Here is a 21,714-nt window from a genome sequence, read left to right as displayed (position 1 = left end):
TAATAAACCTCCTTAAATATTTGTGTCCATATGAGGGTGCTGGGTGGGCACAGTTAAGAACTGAGTTTTAATTGTAACTCTTTGCTGTATGATCCCAGACAAGTGATTTAAGGTCCCTGAGCTTCAGTTTCCTTCTAAGTAAGATAAAGGCCTAACATCTGGGGATCTTGTTAAAATGCAGATTCTGGCTAAGTAGGTCTCTGGTAGCTTCTGATGCTTTACATTTTGACAAGCTCCCAAGGAAGAGTCCGAATTGCTAGTCCACAAACTGCAAAGAAGTGGATAACATCTAATGTCTCTTCCAGGTTTTACCTTCTGTGTTTTTAGTCATTGTTTTAAATTCTAAACAGAATTACAAAATTGTGCTGTAATTACCAAATCGCTCCAATTTTATCAGGATGCTAAACACTGACAATTCTGTGTCTTAAGATGAAGTTTCCAATGTAGGATAATGTCCCTGAAGTTGAAAGTAATTTTATTGCTTCTAAGATTTTGACTTTGACAGGTTAAAAATATCAAGTAAATGTCTGGTAAAGCATCTGATTTAGCACTAGCTTGTCATCTAAAAGTCAGAATGCTTGCTTGCTTGCTCTTTGTTTGGTGCATATTGAGGAACATTTGCAATAAATAAAATTACTTTTGAAGGCTTTATGCTAATGAGGTGAGATGGATAGACATGTGATCTCGTGAGTATAAATACAGAGGCAGGCAAGCTGTTGATGAATTCATCATCATTGCAGGAGGAGTTCCAGATCATTTCCGTCAATTCCCCAGGTGAGAATCACATTGTCGTAGGATGTGTTGATAGATACGCTACAGGTAAAGCCAGCCTGTGCCTGTCGAATACGGATTGCTGGGGAGGGTCTTGTTTGAAAATGTTGCTGTTATTCCTTTTGGCTTTTGCTTCCTCAGGTAGTCATGATATTTGATTTGGGAGCATTGCCAGCTAGGAAATTTTTAGTTGTCCTTGATCTTGTATACAAATGTCTGAAAGTAGTTGGACTAGTTTTTATGTTTGATTTATAGAATATTTCTATCTCTTTATTCTTAGCCACACTAGGGATATGGATCAGACATAGCTTCAGTGCCCAAATGAGTTACATAAGACTTCTAATCATATTTTTTCCTTTATGAAAATGAAAATATGGACAAGAAAAATTGAACCCTGAAAAAAGTACAAAATGTAGCCTATAGTTGAGGGTGGTTATCTTATTTGTAATGAATGTTTCACCTCCCACAGAATAAGATGGTTTGTCCTACCAAAGAGAACTGTATTTCATCTCCTCAGCGCAGTTGTGGATTAGAGCTCCATCGTCAGCATCAGCACCAGCACCGTCATTACATTTTAATCACTTGTAACTTTTGGTTCCCTTAATCAGACCAGCTGGGCAAGCACAGTAAAGGGCTTTGGGTGTGAATAGTGGCAATGGAGCCGAAACAGCCTTTAGTTTTTGCTCCCACTCAGTGGAATTCATCACCAGGATTCAACCCCGTCCCTTCCTCTAGTAGAGCCTTGCAGGGAGAAGCGTAGGCATCTCTGTGGTGCTCACTGAGATTGCTTTCTTTAAAAAAATGTTTAAAAAATTGATTTCAGACAGAGAGGGAAAGGGAGAGAAGAAGAGTGAGAAAGAGAGAAAGATTGATTTGTTGTTCCCCTTACTTATGCTTTCATTGATTGATTCCTGTGTGTGCCCTGATAGGGATAGAAGTTGCAACCTTGCACATGGCGGTGATGATCTGTCTGAGCTGCCTGCTTTAATGCTGCTGTTCTGGCTGTGGGGTCTTAATGGAGGCTTATTTAATCTTAATGTTGCTGCTAGGTTAGAGCTCATTTGTTTTAAGTAATTTACATTGAACCCAAATTAAGGTTTTGAAAACCAGGTATTTGGACTGAAGGCATTTGCTGCAGTCCCAACAGATCATCCATGGGGAAATACCTTAACCTGTCTTTGGAGGCTTGGAGAGACCATTTTCTGTTACCCTGGGATTTTTTAAAAAACTACAAAACAGCATTTTTTAAGACACTCAGATGTTTCCATCTGCCTTTGACATTGGTCTTAAAAGTGATTTATGGCTTATGAAGTAGAAAGGGGTGCTTTATGATGCCTTTTTACTTATAAATTGCTTTTGAATTTTCCAACAGCAGGCTTATATTCCAAAAATGTTAGTACCATATTTTATATTGTTTTTCAATAAATTTTTACTATAAATAGTAAAGGCTATTTACTATAAGTAGGGCAAGAGTATTAGCAGTACCTCTGTAAAGTACTATCTGGTTTTAGAAAACCAGTGTTGTACCCGTTGTATGACCTATACTACTGATCTTTAATATTCCAAATATTCTTTTCAAAAGAAGATACCAGGGTCAGTCTTAATAGAAGCAAACAAACCTCTTTAGTCTCTCACTTCTTACTCAGAAGAATAGTTACAGATGATTTCAAAAAGGAAGCTTTTATGATAAAAGCAAACTGGACTTTTCCCTCCATTAACCTCCAGAGATTTTAACACAAAAAATAAAGCTTTTATCTAATATAATTGTATGTCTGTTTATGTGCACTCTGATTTACTTTTAAGTCCGATGTCTGTCATGCTTTAAGGAGCAGTCAGATCCAATTCTTTTGTCTTCCGGATGAGAAGCACATGTGTTAGCACAGGGTCCTTTTCCTCTGTAGTTTCAAATATGTCTTTGGCTTTACTTGATTAGTGTATCAATCTACTAATAGCAGCCTTAGTTTTTGTCTCTTAGGCAATTCCCAACATAGACAAAACTATCATCCACGCTTAGTCTCAAAAACATACGTAGCCCAGGCTCTGGAGATCCCTCACTACACAGTAATCCCCGCATAGGAGTCCTCAGGACTTTGTGCTGGGAGTCCCTTTCCATCACTGTAACTCTAGCTGTCCCAGAGAAGAAAGGAGAGGACTGTGAGAGGAAGGGAAGACGTCCTGTGTAAGACAATTTAACATCTCTGCTAAGACCCCTGGCCTTGTTCCTGCCCTGGCACTCACCTCTGTGCCCGACCACAAAAATTACTTGGGGTCCTTCCAACTTTGTTTGTACGTTTCCTACTCTGTTGCCATGACTCATAGGGCAGCCCAGACCTCTTATTTTGCATTAGGACTTTGCAGGTTGTTCCTCATTGGAGGTTGTTCCCTGTGTTCCGGGCATGTGCATACCAGACTGATAGGTTGTAGGTTTGCGCTCTCTTTGAGTATCATCAGGTTGAGCAATGTCTTTGATGACCCAATAATAATTCTTACACATCTCACCTTATTTACTCTAGGAGATGCCACTGAAATATGTGGAAAGCAGTTATTGGTAATTGAAAACTATTCTAGGTCAGCCCATTGACCAATTCATGGCCCAACCCATTCTGTCTCAAATCCCCATTCATGTGCTGTCCTAAATACGGCTCTATGAAAACAGTATTGTTAACATCTCTCTGAAAGAATGTTGGGTAAGAGGGAGGGAGGGGTGGAATGATTGTACCCAGTAGATAGGCGGTAAAAAGTTTCCTGCAGGTATACATTTTTTAATTTGGCAGTGCAATGTATGTGTTTGCCTGGTGTTACTTCGTTCTTTAAAAACAAAAACAAAAAAAAGCCACATTCTAACAGTTAATTTTTTTCTTTAAAGTTTGCAAAAAAAGACCTACAGCAAAATGAATAATCCAGCTATCAAGAAACTAGAAAATCACATTGTCAAGTCTCCAGAAGATAAGCGAGAATACCGTGGGCTGGAGCTGGCCAATGGCATCAAAGTACTTCTCATCAGTGATCCCACCACAGATAAGTCATCAGCAGCGCTCGATGTACACATAGGTACAATTTAAAATTGTGAATAAAGCTCTGTTCAGTTTCGTTGACCTAATACTGACATTTATTAGAACTTTCCATATTTGTGCAAATAAGGACCCACCTAACAGTTGCCAATTTAATGTACCTGACTTTGTGCAGGAGCCCTGTATATATATTTGTACAGGTACTGGTAACCTACAGTTGTCTAAATTAAACAATCTTACATTTATCAGGAGTGTCTTATTAGGTTCCCGGCTGAGGTGACCTAGCAGCAAGGACATTCATTCCCATCCTTTACTGACACAATTCTAATGCGTTTACTTTTGTAAACTTGGTACACTGGGAAACACTGTATTTCCTAGATTTTTCCTTGCACATTTCTTCCATATTTAATGCTGCTTTATACTCAGATTTATACTCACCATTTCTTCCATATTTAATGCTGCTTCTTATCTGTATGTGCATTTAGTGAGGCATGTTTTTCTTTTTTATCTCTCTGAAAAGCTTTTGTTTAACTCAGTGACATTTTAAAATTGAGAAAGTAGTAGTCACCATATGTCGAACAAATAATTATTGCTGAGCACCATGTAGTATGCTTTGCAAATATCATCTCATTTTTATTCACGCAGCTCTAAGTTACATATATATAGAAAAGGGACTGAGGCAAGATGGATAAAGTATCAAAGTTTCAAGCTAGCAGAGCTGCTAACCCCCAAACCAGTACTCTATGCTATATTGTCTCCTGAAAAAAATAAAATAAAAATAAAAATAAAACCAGTAAATCCAATTCTTTCCCTCCAGTGTGTTGTGTGAGGAACCTAATGTCCAAAGAGGTTAAAATCTGCCCAAGGTCACCAACTAATTAATGTCAAAAGATGGGGCTAGAACTAAACAATATCAGTTAGAGTAGCTTAACTTTCTGTGACTGTGTGGTTGGAGATGTCGTGCTAACAGAAGTTTCATATCATCTGTAACTTGCCCGTACTTGGTGTCTTTCAACATAAAAAAATGATTTATTGTATATATATGTTTTTCTGTTTTTTCAGGTTCGTTGTCAGATCCTGCAAATATTCCTGGCCTGAGTCATTTTTGTGAACATATGCTATTTTTGGGAACAAAGAAATACCCTAAAGAAAATGAATATAGCCAGTTTCTCAGTGAGCATGCGGGAAGTTCAAATGCTTTTACTAGTGGAGAGCATACCAACTACTATTTTGATGTTTCCCATGAACACCTAGAAGGTGCCCTAGACAGGTAATGCTGAGTACTCTATGAATTATCCAGCTTTGTGCACTTATCACATTAATACTAGCAACAGTAACAATTCCTATTTTTACAAAAGTGTCTTCATAGCTTTATAGTTTAACAAAAGTTATTTTACTCAGTATCTTTTCCCCTGGGTTTTGTGAATTAGAAAAATGATAATAAATGATCTCAAATATTTACTTTTTTGTAGAGAAAAATAATGGTATGACTTCTATTTAGGCCTGCAGGCCTAATAGAATATTTTATTGACTTATACAATTCTCACTAGTCCTTCCCATTCTAACTGGTATTACAAATGAAGCAGATGATGAAGAATAAACTGTAAAAATGCGGTGCATCTCTTTTCAAACATATTCCTGTTCCAGAATGCTGGAATGTCAAAGCTCTGTTCTCAAGAATACTTAGTAGAGACAGAATGTTTTGACCTGCAGTTTTAACCCTGGGGACACTTTGTGAGAGTATTTTCTATGGCAAGTTCCCTTAGGCCAATTAATTTCTTGGTTAATTTTCTATAGAGCTAACAATTAAAATTTTTTTGTTATATCAGTGATTTGATTCATTACTAAAAATGAAATTTTTCCTGGCAAATTTCTATGGTTTTCTGTGTTAGCAGGGTGTAATCTGAACCTCTTTAGCAGGTCTGTAATGAGTTTGACTTTGCAGTGTGACCAGTTGTCAACTTTCTTTGCTTATTTATATTAATAATAGTCATTGCATTTTTTGAGAAACCTAATAGTTTGAATTTTTTCCTTAGCTCAGAGAATATTAACAGGATAAAGGCATGGGTTCAGGATACATGACTGGGTCAGAGTAGCCTGTTTCTTACTTATTCTAGCTTATGGTTCAATCTTTAGGCAGCAGCTTTGAGGTATAGTCATCTTTTATATGTATTCCCAGAAGACTAACATTAATGAGTTCCCTGGGATCATACACTGAATTCAATTTCCTGCCTTACAAATGGTACTGCAGATGTTCATATAATAGATCTCTGTATGATGGAGGATGTATGTTTCTTGGCTCAGAGTGAAAAAGCCACTTGTATAAGGGCATCTTTTTTAAAAAATTGTTTATACAGTACTGTGTCATGATTGTGACCCTTATGTGGGCCTATCCAGCTACGGTATGTGGCTGTTAGGCAGTTTTCCTGGCCTGAATATATTGAGGTAGGTAAAAGAGGTTACATGTCCGGAAATAGCTCTGTTTCAATATATCTTTGATTACAGACTACAGATTGATGGATATCTCTTTGGATTGGTATATGTAGAGTACTTAGCATAGTATTATATCCACTATATACCTAAAATAAATGTCAAATAGTAGTAGCCTCTTTGACAACTGGACTGTGTGAGGTGCAGTCGTGCAGTTGTTACAGTCTCAGGAGTCTCTCAGGCCCGCTGAATAGTAGTGCTGTTCAGACAGACCCTCTCCTCTTGACTTGGTCTGAAATCTGAATCTTGTTTCTATAAGATGGGGGCCAAAGTTTCTTAAGAAGAATCACTATAAAATCATGATGTAAATTGCAACCTGATATAGGAAAGTTAATGTATTAACTAAAAGTATTGTACTTAAACTTTAGTACTACTATTAAAGAATAGCCTCAAGAAAAGCATATTGGTTACTTATGTTAGAGTTCCATGCCATGTTATTCGTTGAATCACTGCTTATTAAAATTTTAAAATGCTCAGTGTTTCATAGGAATCCGTAGTTATGTTAGTGAGACTACTATGTCATAGGCTTTTTGCTCCATTTTTTTCACTAATGAAAGTAGGTTTGTTTGTTATTCTCCAAAAGGAAAAATTTCAAAGAGCCTTTTAAAAGTAGGTCACTTAGTTTGTCCCAAAATATCTGAGTCTTAGTGATATTGCACCTAAAACTGTAAATTTAAGATTTATTTGCCTAAGAATGATCACCTACCTTTTTCTTTTTTTGAGAATTAGCCATATATAACCAGGATTTCCATAGATATGCCAAATTGCAGATCCTAAATTGACTGCTGCTGTCTCCATAAGTCTGCCTTCATTTTACTTTTGTGACATTGGGATTTATAATAAGAAATATATATTTGGTCTTCTTTTTCTAGTCCTGACTCATAACTCCTAAAACCCTTGCAAATTCCTAAGTGATAAGAGCTGTAAGGCTGTCATTTAGTATGTTTTTGAGGATTTTCAGGGAGCTTCTAGGTAACCTGAGAGAGGGAGCGTGTGATTAGGGAGTTGGAACTTGTAGCCCCACCTCTGGACCTCCATGGAGGGAAGTGGCGGGGCTGGAGATGAGCTTCAGTCATCAGTGGTCAATGATTTAATCAGCCATGCCAATGTAATGAGGCTCCCTAAAACCTCAAAGGAATGGAATTTGGAGAGTTCCAAGGTTTGACCACATGGAGATTTGGTGAGAGAGGTGTGCCCAGAGGGCATGGAAGCTCCTCTGAGCATGTGTTTTGCCCTATGCATCTCTTTTATTGGGCTATTCCTGGGTTATATCCTTTTATAATAAAGCAGTAATGCAGTAAGTTGTGGGGGAACTCCATACTGCAGAGCTCTCCCAGCTGCCTTGGATGAGAATAAGACTACCAAAACGTGGTCTGCTTGGGGAGAAAAGGCTGGCTAATCTCACAGAGGAGAAGAGCCCCTAGTACCCTTTTCCTTGGGCTTTTATTGAGTTTAGCTTGCATAGGAATACCTATCAAAGAAAGGAGATATGGCTTACAGATAACATTTCTGGGATCACAAGGGTCCTTTTGAGTCAGGGTCTGGTAGACAGAGTGACACCAATTGGCCATAAAACCTGGGGAAACAAACTCATTTTGTGTTTGGACCCTAAACATTTAGTATACATGAACTTGCGGACATTCTTAGTAAAGCAGGTTCACAGGATTTAATGCATTCTCTCTCAGGACTGATTGCCCCCAGAAACCGCCCATTCCAGCACAGGGTTGCACTCTCCTCCAGCATTGTTTCAGGCCTGAGTCAGCATGGGGAAGCAAGGCAGCCAAGAGATTAGGAGACTTTTTACAGATAGAATGAGGACAAGTTCTTCCCTGATGGCCCCTTCATGACTGTGCCTGTTGCAGGTTATTCTTTCCTTGAGGAATCTTACCCATCATTTGCTATCCAGCCATCCTCCAGGGGCCAAGCAGGGTGAAGTGAAGGGGGCAGAGGCTGCACCCTTGCCAGGAAGATAAGTTTTGTCTCTTTAGTGGCTTGTGGTCCCACAATCTCTTTGCTTAGCCCTAGCCATGGGACCTTTTCACTCATCGGTGAGGTTACAGCTTCTGAAACCAGGCAGGATGGTTCCCCACATAAGTAAAAGTTTCTCTGAGCTCTGTGAGCTGCTCTGGTAAATTAATTGGACCGAGGAGGAAGTTGTAGAATCCTCCAATCTGTTCAGAGGGTTGGTCAGAAGTCTAGGTGACAAGCAGACTTTCGATTTGTGTGTGAAGAGGGTAGGTAGCCTTGTAGAACTGAGCATCTGATTTTTAGGTAGAGAGTATCGTAATTGAGCTGAATGGTGGTGTACCCAGTTGGTGGCAGAGAATTGTTTGGTGGTGCTGAAAAAACAGGTGGGAACTGGTTTCTGAAACAAAGGTGTTAATCTTTTTATATTTTCACTAATTACATAACATTTCCAGAGTAGGTTGACTTCTGAATTTATGTATGTCCAGTATTATGGTTTTCTTCTATTACTTAGAATATATTTTGTATTCCTTTTTTTCTTAGTAGCAATGGTAATTTTTCCTGGTTCTGTAGATTTCATATTTCCTATCTGTTAATTTTTAAACATTTTTAAGGCCACTTTTTGAAAATAATAGCTTTCAAATTATGTTTCACACCCTTAGGTTTGCACAGTTTTTTCTGTGCCCCTTGTTTGATGAGAGTTGCAAAGACAGAGAGGTGAATGCAGTTGATTCAGAACATGAGAAGAATGTGATGAACGATGCTTGGAGACTCTTTCAGTTGGAAAAAGCTACGGGGAATCCCAAACACCCCTTCAGCAAGTTTGGAACAGGTTTGTCAACAGCAGCTTTCATGCATTAGTTCTCCTTGACCTCATTTAAACCCATGGCCTTTTTGCATAGCATTGTATTTTGCAGTTCAGAACTCATTTTTACCTATATGATTTTTTATAAACTCCCAGTCTGGCACTGAGAAGTGGTTGTTATGTCATCATTATTTCTTAAACCATGCCCCTGTACTTAAAGTATCTGCCTAGTACCAGTGTAGGCACCTGTATTTGTGACTCATGACTTCATGCAGCTAAAGCTTAAGTGTTTGGACTCCATGGAGAAAGTGATAGGTTATTGAGAATAGTGACCAAATATGAAGTGAGTTTGTTGGGTAGGAAGGTATAGAATTGAATTCAGAGATTAGAAACAATAATAATGAAGTTCTAAAAGAAGAATGTCAAATTGGAGTTAGGTCCTTGTGTTAGACTTTGTACATCGCAAAAGGTAGTATTCTCAAAATTGTGGTAATGGTGACCTAAGCATTTGCTCTGTAAAGGACTACTCTGGCCATTCCATTCAAATAGAGGCCTAAATGTTTAAGAAGCAGAGTGAATAGAGTTGTGAATAGATATTAAGCAGAATTTCAAAGGGAGAACATAGTGGATCTTGTTATTCTAAAGTCTGCTTTCTAATGGAGATTAAAAACATAACACTTTTTCTCCCACCTTCTAAGTTCTTCCAGATGGGCTTATAATCAAATTAACAGAAACAGCTTAACAGGAGAAAAACAAATTTTAATAAATGCATGCGGGAAACTCACATAAGCATGAAAATTTCAAAAACAATGAGGCAACATTGGGTATATAAGAAAATTTGGACAAAAGAGAAAAAGTGAGGGGAATGGGGTGTTAGATTTCAGAAACAAGGCGATTTATAGGTACTTGAGGAAGAGGGGAACACCCGTGGCAGGAAGGTTCTTGCTAGGCAGGCACAGTGGGACACGACCCCTAGCTAACAGGCCCCTGCCTGAAGCCCTCCTATTTACCATACTTAATTAATCTAAATTAAGCTAAAACAAAATTCCCTTCTTGGAGTAGGCCTTTCCGTCTAACATAGGCAAGAAGGAGAAGGGTCAGAGGTTCTTTTTGTGTCTTGTTTCTTAATAAACAGCTTAATATCAACATCCCAAAAAGTGGCTTCAGGGTGGCAAAACTTTGATCCCGGCACTTCTAAATAGAAGTGCTAGTTTTAATGCTCACTTCAGGCCTTGATGAATCCTCCTATTCCCACTGCCTTCACCTCTGAACATCTGCTTTCATGGCAGTCAGCTATGAGGACGGCTCTGTGAGATACAATGCCATAGAAGACACGCAAGGCCTCTGCTCTCAAAGTGCCCAGTCTGGAAGGAGATTAGAGGTGGGGGTGACAGAGTGTAAAAAACAAAAAATAGTGTGGAGAGTCCTGATTTTATACTTGTACCCTTTTTTTAAATTTAGGGTGATTTTTTTTTAACTAAAATTGTTTAAATATTTAATCAGTACTAAAGTATTTAGAGTAAAAAATAAAAAGTCTCCCTCTTCGTCTGTTCCTGCCAGTCCCACTTAACAGATGTAATTGTTGTTAACAGGTTGCTTTGATTTTAAAAATACTGCTTTGGGATTATAAAGTTACGTATAATGAATAGATTGTTTAGTGTACTTTCAAATTTATGCTTACCATCAAACCTTGGTTCTCAGGCATCTCCCACCTTGAATAATCTGGTTCTTGACCAAGTTGTTTGTGGAAAAAAATGTCTTAGTTGTCAAACAAAACTTTGGTTTTTGATAAACTTTTCATACTGATACTGTATTTCTAATGGGAAAAATGATTTGGTTTTTGAACAAATTGCTTCTTGAGCAGCCTTCTGGAATGAATTAAGTTTGAGAACTAAGGTTCCATGTATTATGTAAGTTATCTTAAAAGACTTTTAAAAAGATTATAAAGAAAGCTTTCTGAGGAGTTCCCACCAAGATGGAGGTGTAGGTAGAAACCCTTCGCTTCCGCGCACAACCAAAAGGATAACAACCAATCTAAAATCAATAAATTACCAGAAGTGCCAGAAAATCAAACTACATGGAACTCTGACAACCAAGGAATTAAAGAAACAGTCCAACAGACCAACCAGACTGATAAGATGGGCGCACAGTCCAACAGAACCTGTGGCAAGGTAGCAGACGGTATGGGTGGGGCTGGCTGAAGGTGAAACTGAGACTCAGAGCTGACTGTGGACTACGGGGGTTCTGCAGTGGGAGAAACCCTCAGTCTCACACGAGAGTCCACTGGAAAGTGCGCTAGAGGCGAGTAGGCAAGCCGCACTGTCTCCTCTCTGGCCGCTCCCCCACAAGCAGCACAGCAAGGACAGTTGCCCTGCCCTGGAGAATACCTAAGGCCCAGCCCCCTTACAACTTATCAGGTGCCCTGAGACAAAGAACTAGGCCCAAATAAAAGAACAGAGCAAAACTTTAGGAAAAAAGCTAAGCAGTAAGGAGATAGCCAACTTATCTGATAGAGAGTTCAAAGACCTGATCATCAAAATGCTTATGGAACTCATTGAGCTTTATCACATAATGAAAGAGCAAATGAAAGATACCCAAAGTGAAATAAAGCAAAATATTCAGACAACCAATAGTGACAGGAAGGAAACCAGGACTCAAATCAACAATTTGGAACAAAAGGAAGGAATAATCATTCAACCGGAACAGAATGAAGAAACAAGAATTCAAAAAAATGAAGAGATGCTTAGGAACCTCTGGGACAACCAGAAACATTCCAATGTCTGAATTATAGGTGTGCCAGAAGAAGAAGAACAATAGCAAGAAATTGAAAACTTATTTGAACAAATGATAAAGGAGAGCTTCCCCAATCTGGCAAAGGAAACAGACTCCCAGGAAGCCCAGCGAGTCCTAAGGAAGTCGAACCCAAAAAGGAACACACCAAGGCACATCATCATTAAATTACCCAAGATTAAAGATAAAGAGAGAATCTTAAAAGCAGCAAGAGGAAAGGAGAAAGTTACCTGCAAAGAAGTTCCCTCAAGGCTATCAGCTTATCTCTCTAAAGAAACCTTGCAGGCAAGAAGGGGCTGGAAAGAAGTATTTGAAGTCATGAAAGGCAAGGACTTCCATCCAAGATTACTTACGCTATCCAGCAAAGCTTTCATTTAGAATGGAAGGGCAGATAAAGTGCTTCCCAGATAAGGTAAAGTTAAAGGAGTTCATTGTCACCGAGCCCTTATTATACGAAATGTTAAAGGGACTTATCTAAGAAATTGAAGATCAAAAACTATGAACAGTAAAATGACAACAAATTCACAACTATCAACAAATGAACCTAAAAAAAAAAAAGAACTAAGCAAACAATTAGAACAGGAACAGAATCAGAAGAATGGACATGGAGGTTGTTCAGTGGGGAGGGGAGAAATGGGGGGGGAGGTACATGGGATAAGAAGCAAAATTAGTAGGCGTAAAATAGATGGGGAGAGGTCAAAAATGGTATAGGAAAGAGAAAATTCAAAGAACTTATATGTACGACCCATGGACATAAACTAAGTGGGAGAAAGCTGGAAGGTTGTGGGGTGCAAGGCAGAGGGGGAATAAAGGGGGAAAAAATTGGGAAACCGTAGTAGCGTAATCACTAAAATATACTTTTAAAAAAAAGAAAGCTTTCTTTCAGTTTGGATACTGTATTCTTATATGCCCAATAACAGCCAGGGAATTAGCACACCTTTACAGAATTAGAAGAAGTTTTAAAAATTGAGATTAGAAGCAGTAAGTATATTCTTTAGACTTATATACTTGGCACTCAGTATCAATGTCATTGCTAAGGTGAATACTCTGGTCCCTTATATGTCTGTGTAATGCTGATTTGTTTGAAAGGTGGCTTTGCTAGAGAATGTCAGCATACAAAGGATATGAAGAAGGGAATGTGCGTTAAAAAAACTTGTTTTCAAAATTATTATACCCAAGTGATTGTTGTCCTTTAAGCAGTCTGTTTGGTAGGTTAGATTCTTACACCAACAATGCTGCTATTGCGCAGAACACGTTGGAGCTCCTCATTGGGAGTTGCCTTCTTTCAGAAAGCCTCACTGGTGACAAGTCATAACCAGCATAATCAAGAAGCAGCCACAAATCTTCCAGAAATAAATGTAGTGAATAAGGTGAGTAGTATTACTTTTTGTCCCAAGCAAAGAAAAATCTTGAAATGTCCTAAGGAACAGTTTCAGTAGTAATTGGCAAAGAGAAACATTGAATGGCCATTCATGTATGAGTGGGGTTTCAGGGCATATTGGCTTTTGTAACCACTAATAAAACCAGGCGGTTAGTCAGCAAAGGATGAAGTAATGTAAACAGCTAAGAGATGAATAAGTCAGTCTCAATACAATGGGACAGAAAATGTGGTTTAAGTAGTGCCAATGCCATGTTACCTTCTTTCTGATTTTACAAATCAAAACTAACATCGAATTTTTTGGAGTAGAGGTTCTGTCATTTTTAAAGTCAGAAACATTTGAAAATATAATGAAAGCTTTAGCCTTAGAAATTACACATACTGAAAATTTTGTAAAAGTGATCCTTTGAGGAGAGTCTTTATCAGAAATTCATGCTTAATTTATTTCTGTTACTTTTGAGTGAATTTAGATATTTATGTGAATGTGGGCTGTTTTGCCCACCAAGGGATTATGACTTACTATTTTAATATTACCAATATTTAAATATAAAAGTTTTAAAGAATGTTTAAATAATATGTACATAAAAATATCAGGGAAACCTGGGTATTTTTAAATGAACAAAATCCAAGTATTGTGTTATTTATTTTTAAGAAAACCTTATATTGTCTTTCATGCTTCAGAAATAGCATGTAGATCAGTAGCTTTAAAACTTTTTAAACAACCCACAGTAAGAAGGACGTTTTACGTAGCAACACAGAGCACACAGATGTGTGTTTGTGAAAGCAGCTAAAACAAAAGTTTTACCGAACAATAGCTATCTTACGTCATGGGGTATAGTCTGATACCCTCTGTTATATTGTTTCTTTTTAAAAAATTCTGGTCTGCCAATTCATTAAACTTATTTCCTTACTATTGAGTGGGTCCCAGTCCACAGCTTAAGTAAACAAACACCATAGGCAGTCATTTCAGTAAACAGAAAATAATTTGATAAAACTCAGCACTCATTCATGAACAACAAGAAAACAAAAACCCAAAACTCTTGCTCTGATAAAAATCTATGTCAAGCATCATGATAAATGAAGTTTCAAAAGGATTTCCATTGAAAGTCAAAAACAAAACAAGAATATCCTCTACTCATTTTTTTTGTTCAACTATACTACAGGTACTAATTATTGCAGTAAGTTAAGGGGGAAATGTGATACTTAAAAGGTGGAAAGGAAGCAAAAGAAAACTTTGCTTTTTTTCCCTACGATATACTTGTCTGCCTAAGAATATTTAGGAAAACCTTCAGATCAACCATTAAACACAAGATAATTCACCAGATAATTTAAAAGAAGAGAAACACACTAAAATTGTGTTCTTCATAGATGCCAAAATACTCAACAAAATACTAGCAAACCGAATTCAACAGTACATTAAAAAGGATCATATACCATAAGCAAGTGGGATTCGTGCTAGGGATACAAGGGTGGTTCAACATCCTCAGAACAATGTGATTCATCACAACAACAGAACCAAGAATGAAAAATCATATGATTATCCTAATGGGTACAGAAAAGCATTTGATAAAATTCTATTTCTGTTTATGATAAAAACTCAACAAAGTAGGTATAGAAGGAACTCAGCCTCAACTTGATTAAGGCTATTTGTGACAAGCCCACAGCTAACATCATTCTCAATGGTGAAAAGCTGAAAGCTTTTCATTTAAGATCAGGAACAAGACAAGGATGTTGACTCACCACTGTTATTCAACATGGCACTTGGCCATACCGCTGAGGCAGGAAAAAAAAGGCATCTAAACAGGAATGGAAGAAGTAAAACTGTCACTGTTTGAAAATTACATACTGTATATAGGAAACCCTAAAGAATCCACCAAAAGATGATAGAATTTAGTAAAGTAGCAGGGTACAAAATTAATTTACAGAAATCTATTGTGTTTCTGTACACTCAGTGAACAATCAATCAGAAGGAGAAATGAAGAAGACAGTTTACAATTATATCAAGAAGAATGAAGTACTAAGAATAAACTTAAGCAAGGAAGTGAAAAACCTGTTCTCTGAAAACTGTGTGACTTTGAAAAAAGAAATTGAAGAGGACACAAATAAATGGAAAGATATACAGACTCATGGACTGGGAGGATTAATATTGTTAGAATGACCGTACTACACAGATTCAGTGCAATTCCTATCAAAATACTCATGTCATTCTTCTCAGAGCTAGAACAAATAATCCTAAAACTTAATACAGAATCACAAAATACCACAACTAGCCAGAGCAATCTTGAGAAAGAATAGAGTTGAAGTGTCAAACTTCCTGATCTCAAACTGTGCTACAAAGTTACAGTATTCAACACGCATATAAAGCAATATGGTATCGGCACAAAAACATGCATAGATTAATGGAACAAAATAGGGTCCAGAAATAAACCCTTACTTAATATGGTCAATTTATTTATGACAAAAGAGGTAAAAGTACACATTGGAATAACAACAGTCTCTTCAACAAGTATTGTTGGCACAGGTACATGCAAAAAAAAAAAAAGAAAAAGAAAGCAAGTGGACCGCAGTCTTAAAGAATAGGAAAAACTTATACAGAACGTGCCTACAGGGTCCAGAGGGGAGAGAATCACAGGGGAAAAGGGGAAGGACTCGCATGAACAAGTATAAAGGACACATGGACAATAACTAAGGTGGGGGGCGGAAATGGGAGGAAGGTAGGGAGCACTGTGGGGGCAGGGCTGGGAATACAAGACAAAACTACTTGAACAAGAATTAAATTAAAAAAATAAATAAAAAGAATAAGAAAAACTCAAAATGGGTTAAATTGAAATTCCTCTTGGTTGGTACATGGGAAATAGGGGGTATAATCCCAGGTGCTGGCCATGCCTCACAAAATTGAGGAAATCAAGGACTCACAGCCAGGTAAAAGGATGCCACATCTGTTAAGATCAAGAAAAATAAGAACAATGTGAAGTTTAAAGTCTGATGCAGCAGATGCTTTTATACCTGGCTCGTCACAAAGAGAAGGCCAGGAAACTGAAGCAGTCCCTGCCCCCAGGGGTGGCAGTGAAGGAGCTGAAGTGAACCAGGCATGCTGATGTCTATTAAAATGCTTTAAAATTTTTTAAATGGGTTAAAGACTTAAATGTAAGGCCTAAAACCATAAAATTCCTAGAAGAAAACAAAGGAAGGAACTATTTGACATCGGTCTGAGTAATATCTTTGGGATACATCTATTTCAGCAAGAGAAAAAAAGCAAAACTAAACACATAGGGCTACATCAAACCAAAGAGCTTCTGCACAGTGAAGGAAACCTTCAACAGCAAAAAAACAACAACCTGCTGAATGGGAGAATATATTCACAAGTGATACACCAATAAGGGGCTGATATCCAAAATGTATAAGAAACTCATCAACTCGACCAAAAAAATAAACAAGTTGATTGGAGAAATGGGTGGAGGACATGAAAAGACATTTATCCAAAGACATACAGATGGCCAACAGACATAGTAAAAGATGCTCAACTTTGCTAATCATCAGGGAAATGCAAATTAAAACCATTACGAGATACCATCCCACACCAGTCAGACTGTCTATCATCAATAAATCAATAAATAATAAGTGCTGATGAGGATGTGAAGAAAAGGGAATCCTTGTACACTGTGGAGGGACTGAAAACTGGGGCAGCCCCTACGGAAAACAGCATGGAAATTCCCCTAACTAAAATAAATATACCATACGACCCTGGCAGTTCACGTCTGTGTGTCTAGCCAATAAACAAAACTACTGATTTAAAAAGACACATGCACCCCTCTGTTCACTGCAGCATTATTTACAATAGCCGAGATATGGAAGCAGCCTAGTTGTTCATTGGGAGATGAATGGGTAAAGAAAATGTGATACATATATTTATTCCATATATAATAATTTCAAGTAACTAACTATAGATATGTTAATCTAAACCTTCAGAATCCTGGGTTTTTAGAGAACCTGTGAGATTTTCGTGATTATAACTATCATAACTATTATAACTTGATCGTTTCCTGAGAACTTCGTAAGAAATACAGTTAAGATAGCTATAATTTCTCAAACAGATTTTTAAAACTTCAAACTTAGTCTTTCCCGCAGAATATAAGAAATATATGGCTGACTTCAGGAAGATAAATTCTATTTCCATGAAAATCAGTATATATTTTAATACCTGAGTTTATGAACTTTAAAAAAAATAGAAATTGTTACCATGAAAGTATAAAGTAGCATTTACTGAGCTTTACATTTTATAAAACCCCATTCTTATCCATTATCACTTTTTGTAAGAGGCACAGTCAAAGTTCAAATGCTATACTGAGCCTTAACATTGATTATTCACAGCAGTCCTGTGACATTGGTTCTGTTATTCTTATTTATAAATAAGGAAACGGGTTTATAGAGGTTAAGAAACTTGCCTGTGTCCAGTAACTAGGAAACCAATGAGTGATTGAGCCCTTACTCTTAACAATTAGGCAGGTATCCACATTACCACTATTTTACAGGTAAAATAAATGAGCCCTTGGAGATATTTGGAGACTTTTCCAAGGTTGCTTAATTAGTATGTGATGGAGCCAGGACGAGAAACCCTGAGAGTCCCATGCATCCAGCCAGTGCCCCCTCCCAGCAGGCTCAGAGTGGCGGTCTCAGTGGGTCTCAGCCCTGATACTCTGAGTCCACTGTGGGAGCTCACTGTAATGATGACAGAGCCAGTGAGGTAGGAATCAGGATTTTGGTAGCAGCATTTTAATTTGATACAAATGACCCAGCTGAGTTAGCACTAAATGAGGACAGTGTGTGTCTAGAGACTGAACTGGGATTTGTTATCCTGGCCACATTCACATTGTTCTCTACACATACATTCCTAGGGGGAGGAAAGCCATCTGGACCTTCTACTGAGCTTTCTTCCCCACTGTACTGCCACGGTTTCTATGACACACCCAGAAGCCCAGAGTCCCTGCTACAATTCAGATCATAGCTGTAGTAGCTGCTGTTTATTGTGTTTATTTTCTGATGCATCAAGTATAATGTTAAATACTTTCAACATTTTTACAGATCTATTGTTGGTCCTAAAAGAGATGGGTACCAACACACTTGCCAGACTATTCTCTACACTACTTAAACATAAACATTACAAATACAGTGTGAGCGCCTGATGTGTACTTTTCCGATTGCATTCGCCTCCCTGCTCCTGGCAGATAACCACTGTCTTAAGTTTGGTGATTATTGTTCCCATGCTTTTATTATAAAAGTATTGCTAGACATGTATTTGTCTCTAAGCAAAATGTTGTGTAGTTTTTTAAACTTTGTAAAAATGGTATTTTATTATGAGTAATCTATGCTACTTGTATTTTTTTCTTTAATGTTACATTTTCAAGAGTTATCTGCATTGGGGAGTGTGCTTTTGATCAGTTTTTTACTTCCATTTTTGCTGCTATTTGAATAATTAATTGAACCGTGTACCACTATTCGTCATTTTCCTGTTAATGGAACAGTGCTGCTGTGAGCAATCCTCGTACACATTTCCTAGTACACAGAGGTTTCTAGGGTACTAGGAGTGGAATTACTGTAGAGTAGGACATGTACATCTTCAGATTTAACAGATACTGTCTAATTGTTTCCTATAGAGGATGATTCCGTTTGCATTCCCTCATGCAGTGTCTGAGTTCTTGTTTCTCTATGTCCCTGAATAGCACTCGGTATCATCAGACTTTCTGTTCTCCTTATTGAATATTAAATAGTGCCTTATGCTTTTTTACCTATATTTTTTCCTAATTCCGTGCAAGCCTGCCGATGTCAGGATAAGAGATTGAGCCACAGGGAGAAGTGAGTGACTTGTGCAAGGTTATACAACCAGAAGGGGGCTTATCCTGGATTAGATGATAGCTCCACCCACAGGAAAGCCTGTGCCTAGTCCTCTGCACCTCCCACCTGGGTGGGGAATCACAGTACTGACAGCCGTCCAGTCTACTCAGTAATTCCACCACTGACCAGTGGTGGAATTCTGTGCACCATGTCCTGCTTTTTCATTTCCTCACCTATTTCTTGAGAACTTCCAACGGCTAGCTTTCCAGTTTTTAGAAAACAAAAGAATTATTATAAAAGGGTTAGTAAACACAATAGCAAGCCTGGCTCTGGCCCATTTGTATCTGGTATCCATGTGTCTCTCTCAGTGTATTGAGAGCTGCCTATTCTGACCCCAAGAGAGGCATAGTGGAGAACCTTTTCCTCTGTCTAATTCAGGAGCTTCTAAGGATACAGACCTGCCATTCTGGGATGTGTTTCTAAATGGACCACCATTTTCTTTTTGTCATCATGTATTAGGAAGACCGAAAACATCCAGGCAGCAAACAAATGAGCATGTAGATTTGCAGAATAGTATCTATTTGTGGCTAAAAGCTACTTTTGAGAACAAATGCAATTGTCTCTAGTTAAGTCTTGCCAGAGATCCAGTATCATTAGATTGTGAACCGTAAGTGAGCCAGATAGCTGTTGGCAGTGGCACCTTTGGGTCATTTTTCATTTCACTTTTTATTGAAGTATAATAAATGTATAGAGGAGTATGTTGGTTTAGATAAATTGTTTTTACTTTTGCTGCTATTTGAAGAATCAAATAAATGTACCACTGATATTTATGTATAACTCGTTGAATTTTCAAAACCTGAGCACGGCATGGAATCAGCACCCAATCAAGAAACAGAGTGTTACCAGCTCCTCACCAGCCCTCTTTGTACCCCTTTGTGTCCCCATCCACCCCCAAGGGTACCTCTGTCTGCCTTCACATAGCCCAGATTAGATTTTGTTTTGTGTAAATGAAATGATACGTGCGTATACTCTTTTGTGTCTAGCTTTTCTCGTTCAACATTGAAGTTGTGAAGTTCGTCCATACTGCTGCACATAAATGTTTATTCTCTTTGCTTTATAGTATTCTGCTATGGTGTTTTAGTTCCTTTTATTATAATTGCCAGTGATCCATGTTTTAGTGTGTTTAGAGTATGCTCTTGCTTTATCTCTGTATTTTAAAATCTTTGTACCTTTTTAAAAAGATAAAGAGTGGACATTAGAATGGTAAGATACTCAGATACATTCAAATCAAAGCAGAATGAACTATAGCTGGTTAACCTGAAAGAATACAATTCTAGATGGATGCCATAATCTTGGTCTTCATAGACTTTGATTTGAGATTTCTTTTAAAAATTAGAATATTGGCTAGATTGTGAATAGGCAAATCAGATCACATTTAGACTAATAATCTGATTTCTCTGTTATCACAGTTACAGTCCGTCGAAATGAAACTTAATTTCCCCAGATTTGGGTGTCCCAGTGTGCTGATCTTTGTCCAAATATCGTAGGAATCTGAGCTCGGCAGTGTAAATGGCTAAGAGCTCTAAGCCTAGTCCCTCTGGAACAGAGGCTTTTAGAATCTTCATTTAGCAGAACAGGGAAGCACCATCAATGCTCCGGTTTCACTGTACAATTAGAGAGCTTCAAGCCATTACCCAGCAAAAAGCGTATTTTTTTCCCTGAAGAACTGAGACTTGGGGTACTTATAAGAAATCCGAGTCCTGTAGGAAGAATGAGGGGTTGTCCCAGGACCCCACATAGAGCCTATCGGAAATTGAAGTGGATCTTAATGAGTTAAACTAAGTTAAGACTAGTTAACTTAGAAGACTAGCTAAGAACCTAGAAACTTGACGAGCAGGCTACCGCTAGTAAAGATGATTATCTTTGGTTGCTTTGTAACTAGAAAAAGGTTAATGAGGCCCTGGCTGGTGTAGCTCAGGGAGTTGAGCACGGGCCTGTGAAGCAAGAGGTTGCTGGTTCAATTCCCAGTCAGGGTACATGCCTGGGTTGCAGGCCAGGTCCCCAGGAGGAGACACATGAGAGGCAACCACACATTAATGTTTCTCTCCCACTCTTTCTCCTTCCCTTCCCCCTCTCTAAAAATAAATTAATTAATTTTTCAAAAAAGGGTAATGAGTCCTTGCACACACTCTGTACCAGATGTGTTGATTGGAGCATCCTGGGGCATGAATCTTGGCTCACAGTACTTCGCAGCTAGCTCTCTGGGTCTAAAGACTGGGTTGAGATTGCCATCTGGTGGCCCTCTCTGGATATCCGTGTTAGTGAGAGGGGAACTCCTGATGTCGGTTCATCAACCATTAATGTGACCCAAAGGGGAAAATTATACCAAGAATATGTTCTGGCATAGTTTCATCTCTGCAAATGAAAGACGGTAGCTCACTTAAGCAGGGACAATAATAAAAGTTATACTACATAGGACCTTAGGATATTGCTAGTCAAGATGCCATTTTTAGAGACAACAACCCTTGAAACTCCATCTCTCAGTCTTTGCATTGCAGGATCTTTATTAGAAAAGTAGTACCTAGTTTGGCTGTTTGCTTTGACCTGCATATTTCATCCTAATTTGATTTCATAAGAGATCTCATAGCGGTACATCACTTGAGACTTATAAA

The 21,714-nt window shown here is 38.1% G+C and overlaps 1 protein-coding gene across 4 annotated transcripts in view; it reads left to right on the top strand.

Annotated features, from left to right (window-relative positions):
• IDE (insulin degrading enzyme) overlaps positions 1 to 21,714 on the top strand; it is a 96,216-nt gene that overhangs the window by 30,097 nt on the left and 44,405 nt on the right. For all 4 annotated transcript variants that reach the window (XM_037047358.1, XM_037047357.1, XM_037047361.1 and 1 more), the window contains exons 2-4: positions 3,638 to 3,822; positions 4,845 to 5,052; positions 8,900 to 9,069. In XM_037047358.1, the coding sequence (XP_036903253.1) occupies positions 3,638 to 3,822; positions 4,845 to 5,052; positions 8,900 to 9,069 (563 nt within the window). The remainder of the gene's footprint in view (positions 1 to 3,637; positions 3,823 to 4,844; positions 5,053 to 8,899; positions 9,070 to 21,714) is intronic.

Source organism: Sturnira hondurensis, unplaced genomic scaffold (genome assembly GCF_014824575.4).
Source record: "Sturnira hondurensis isolate 20B ecotype Veracruz unplaced genomic scaffold, ASM1482457v3 Scaffold0005563, whole genome shotgun sequence".
Classification (NCBI taxonomy): Eukaryota; Metazoa; Chordata; class Mammalia; order Chiroptera; family Phyllostomidae; genus Sturnira; species Sturnira hondurensis.
Note: the sequence above shows the minus strand (reverse complement) of the source record. Positions and strands in the feature narration are given on the sequence as shown.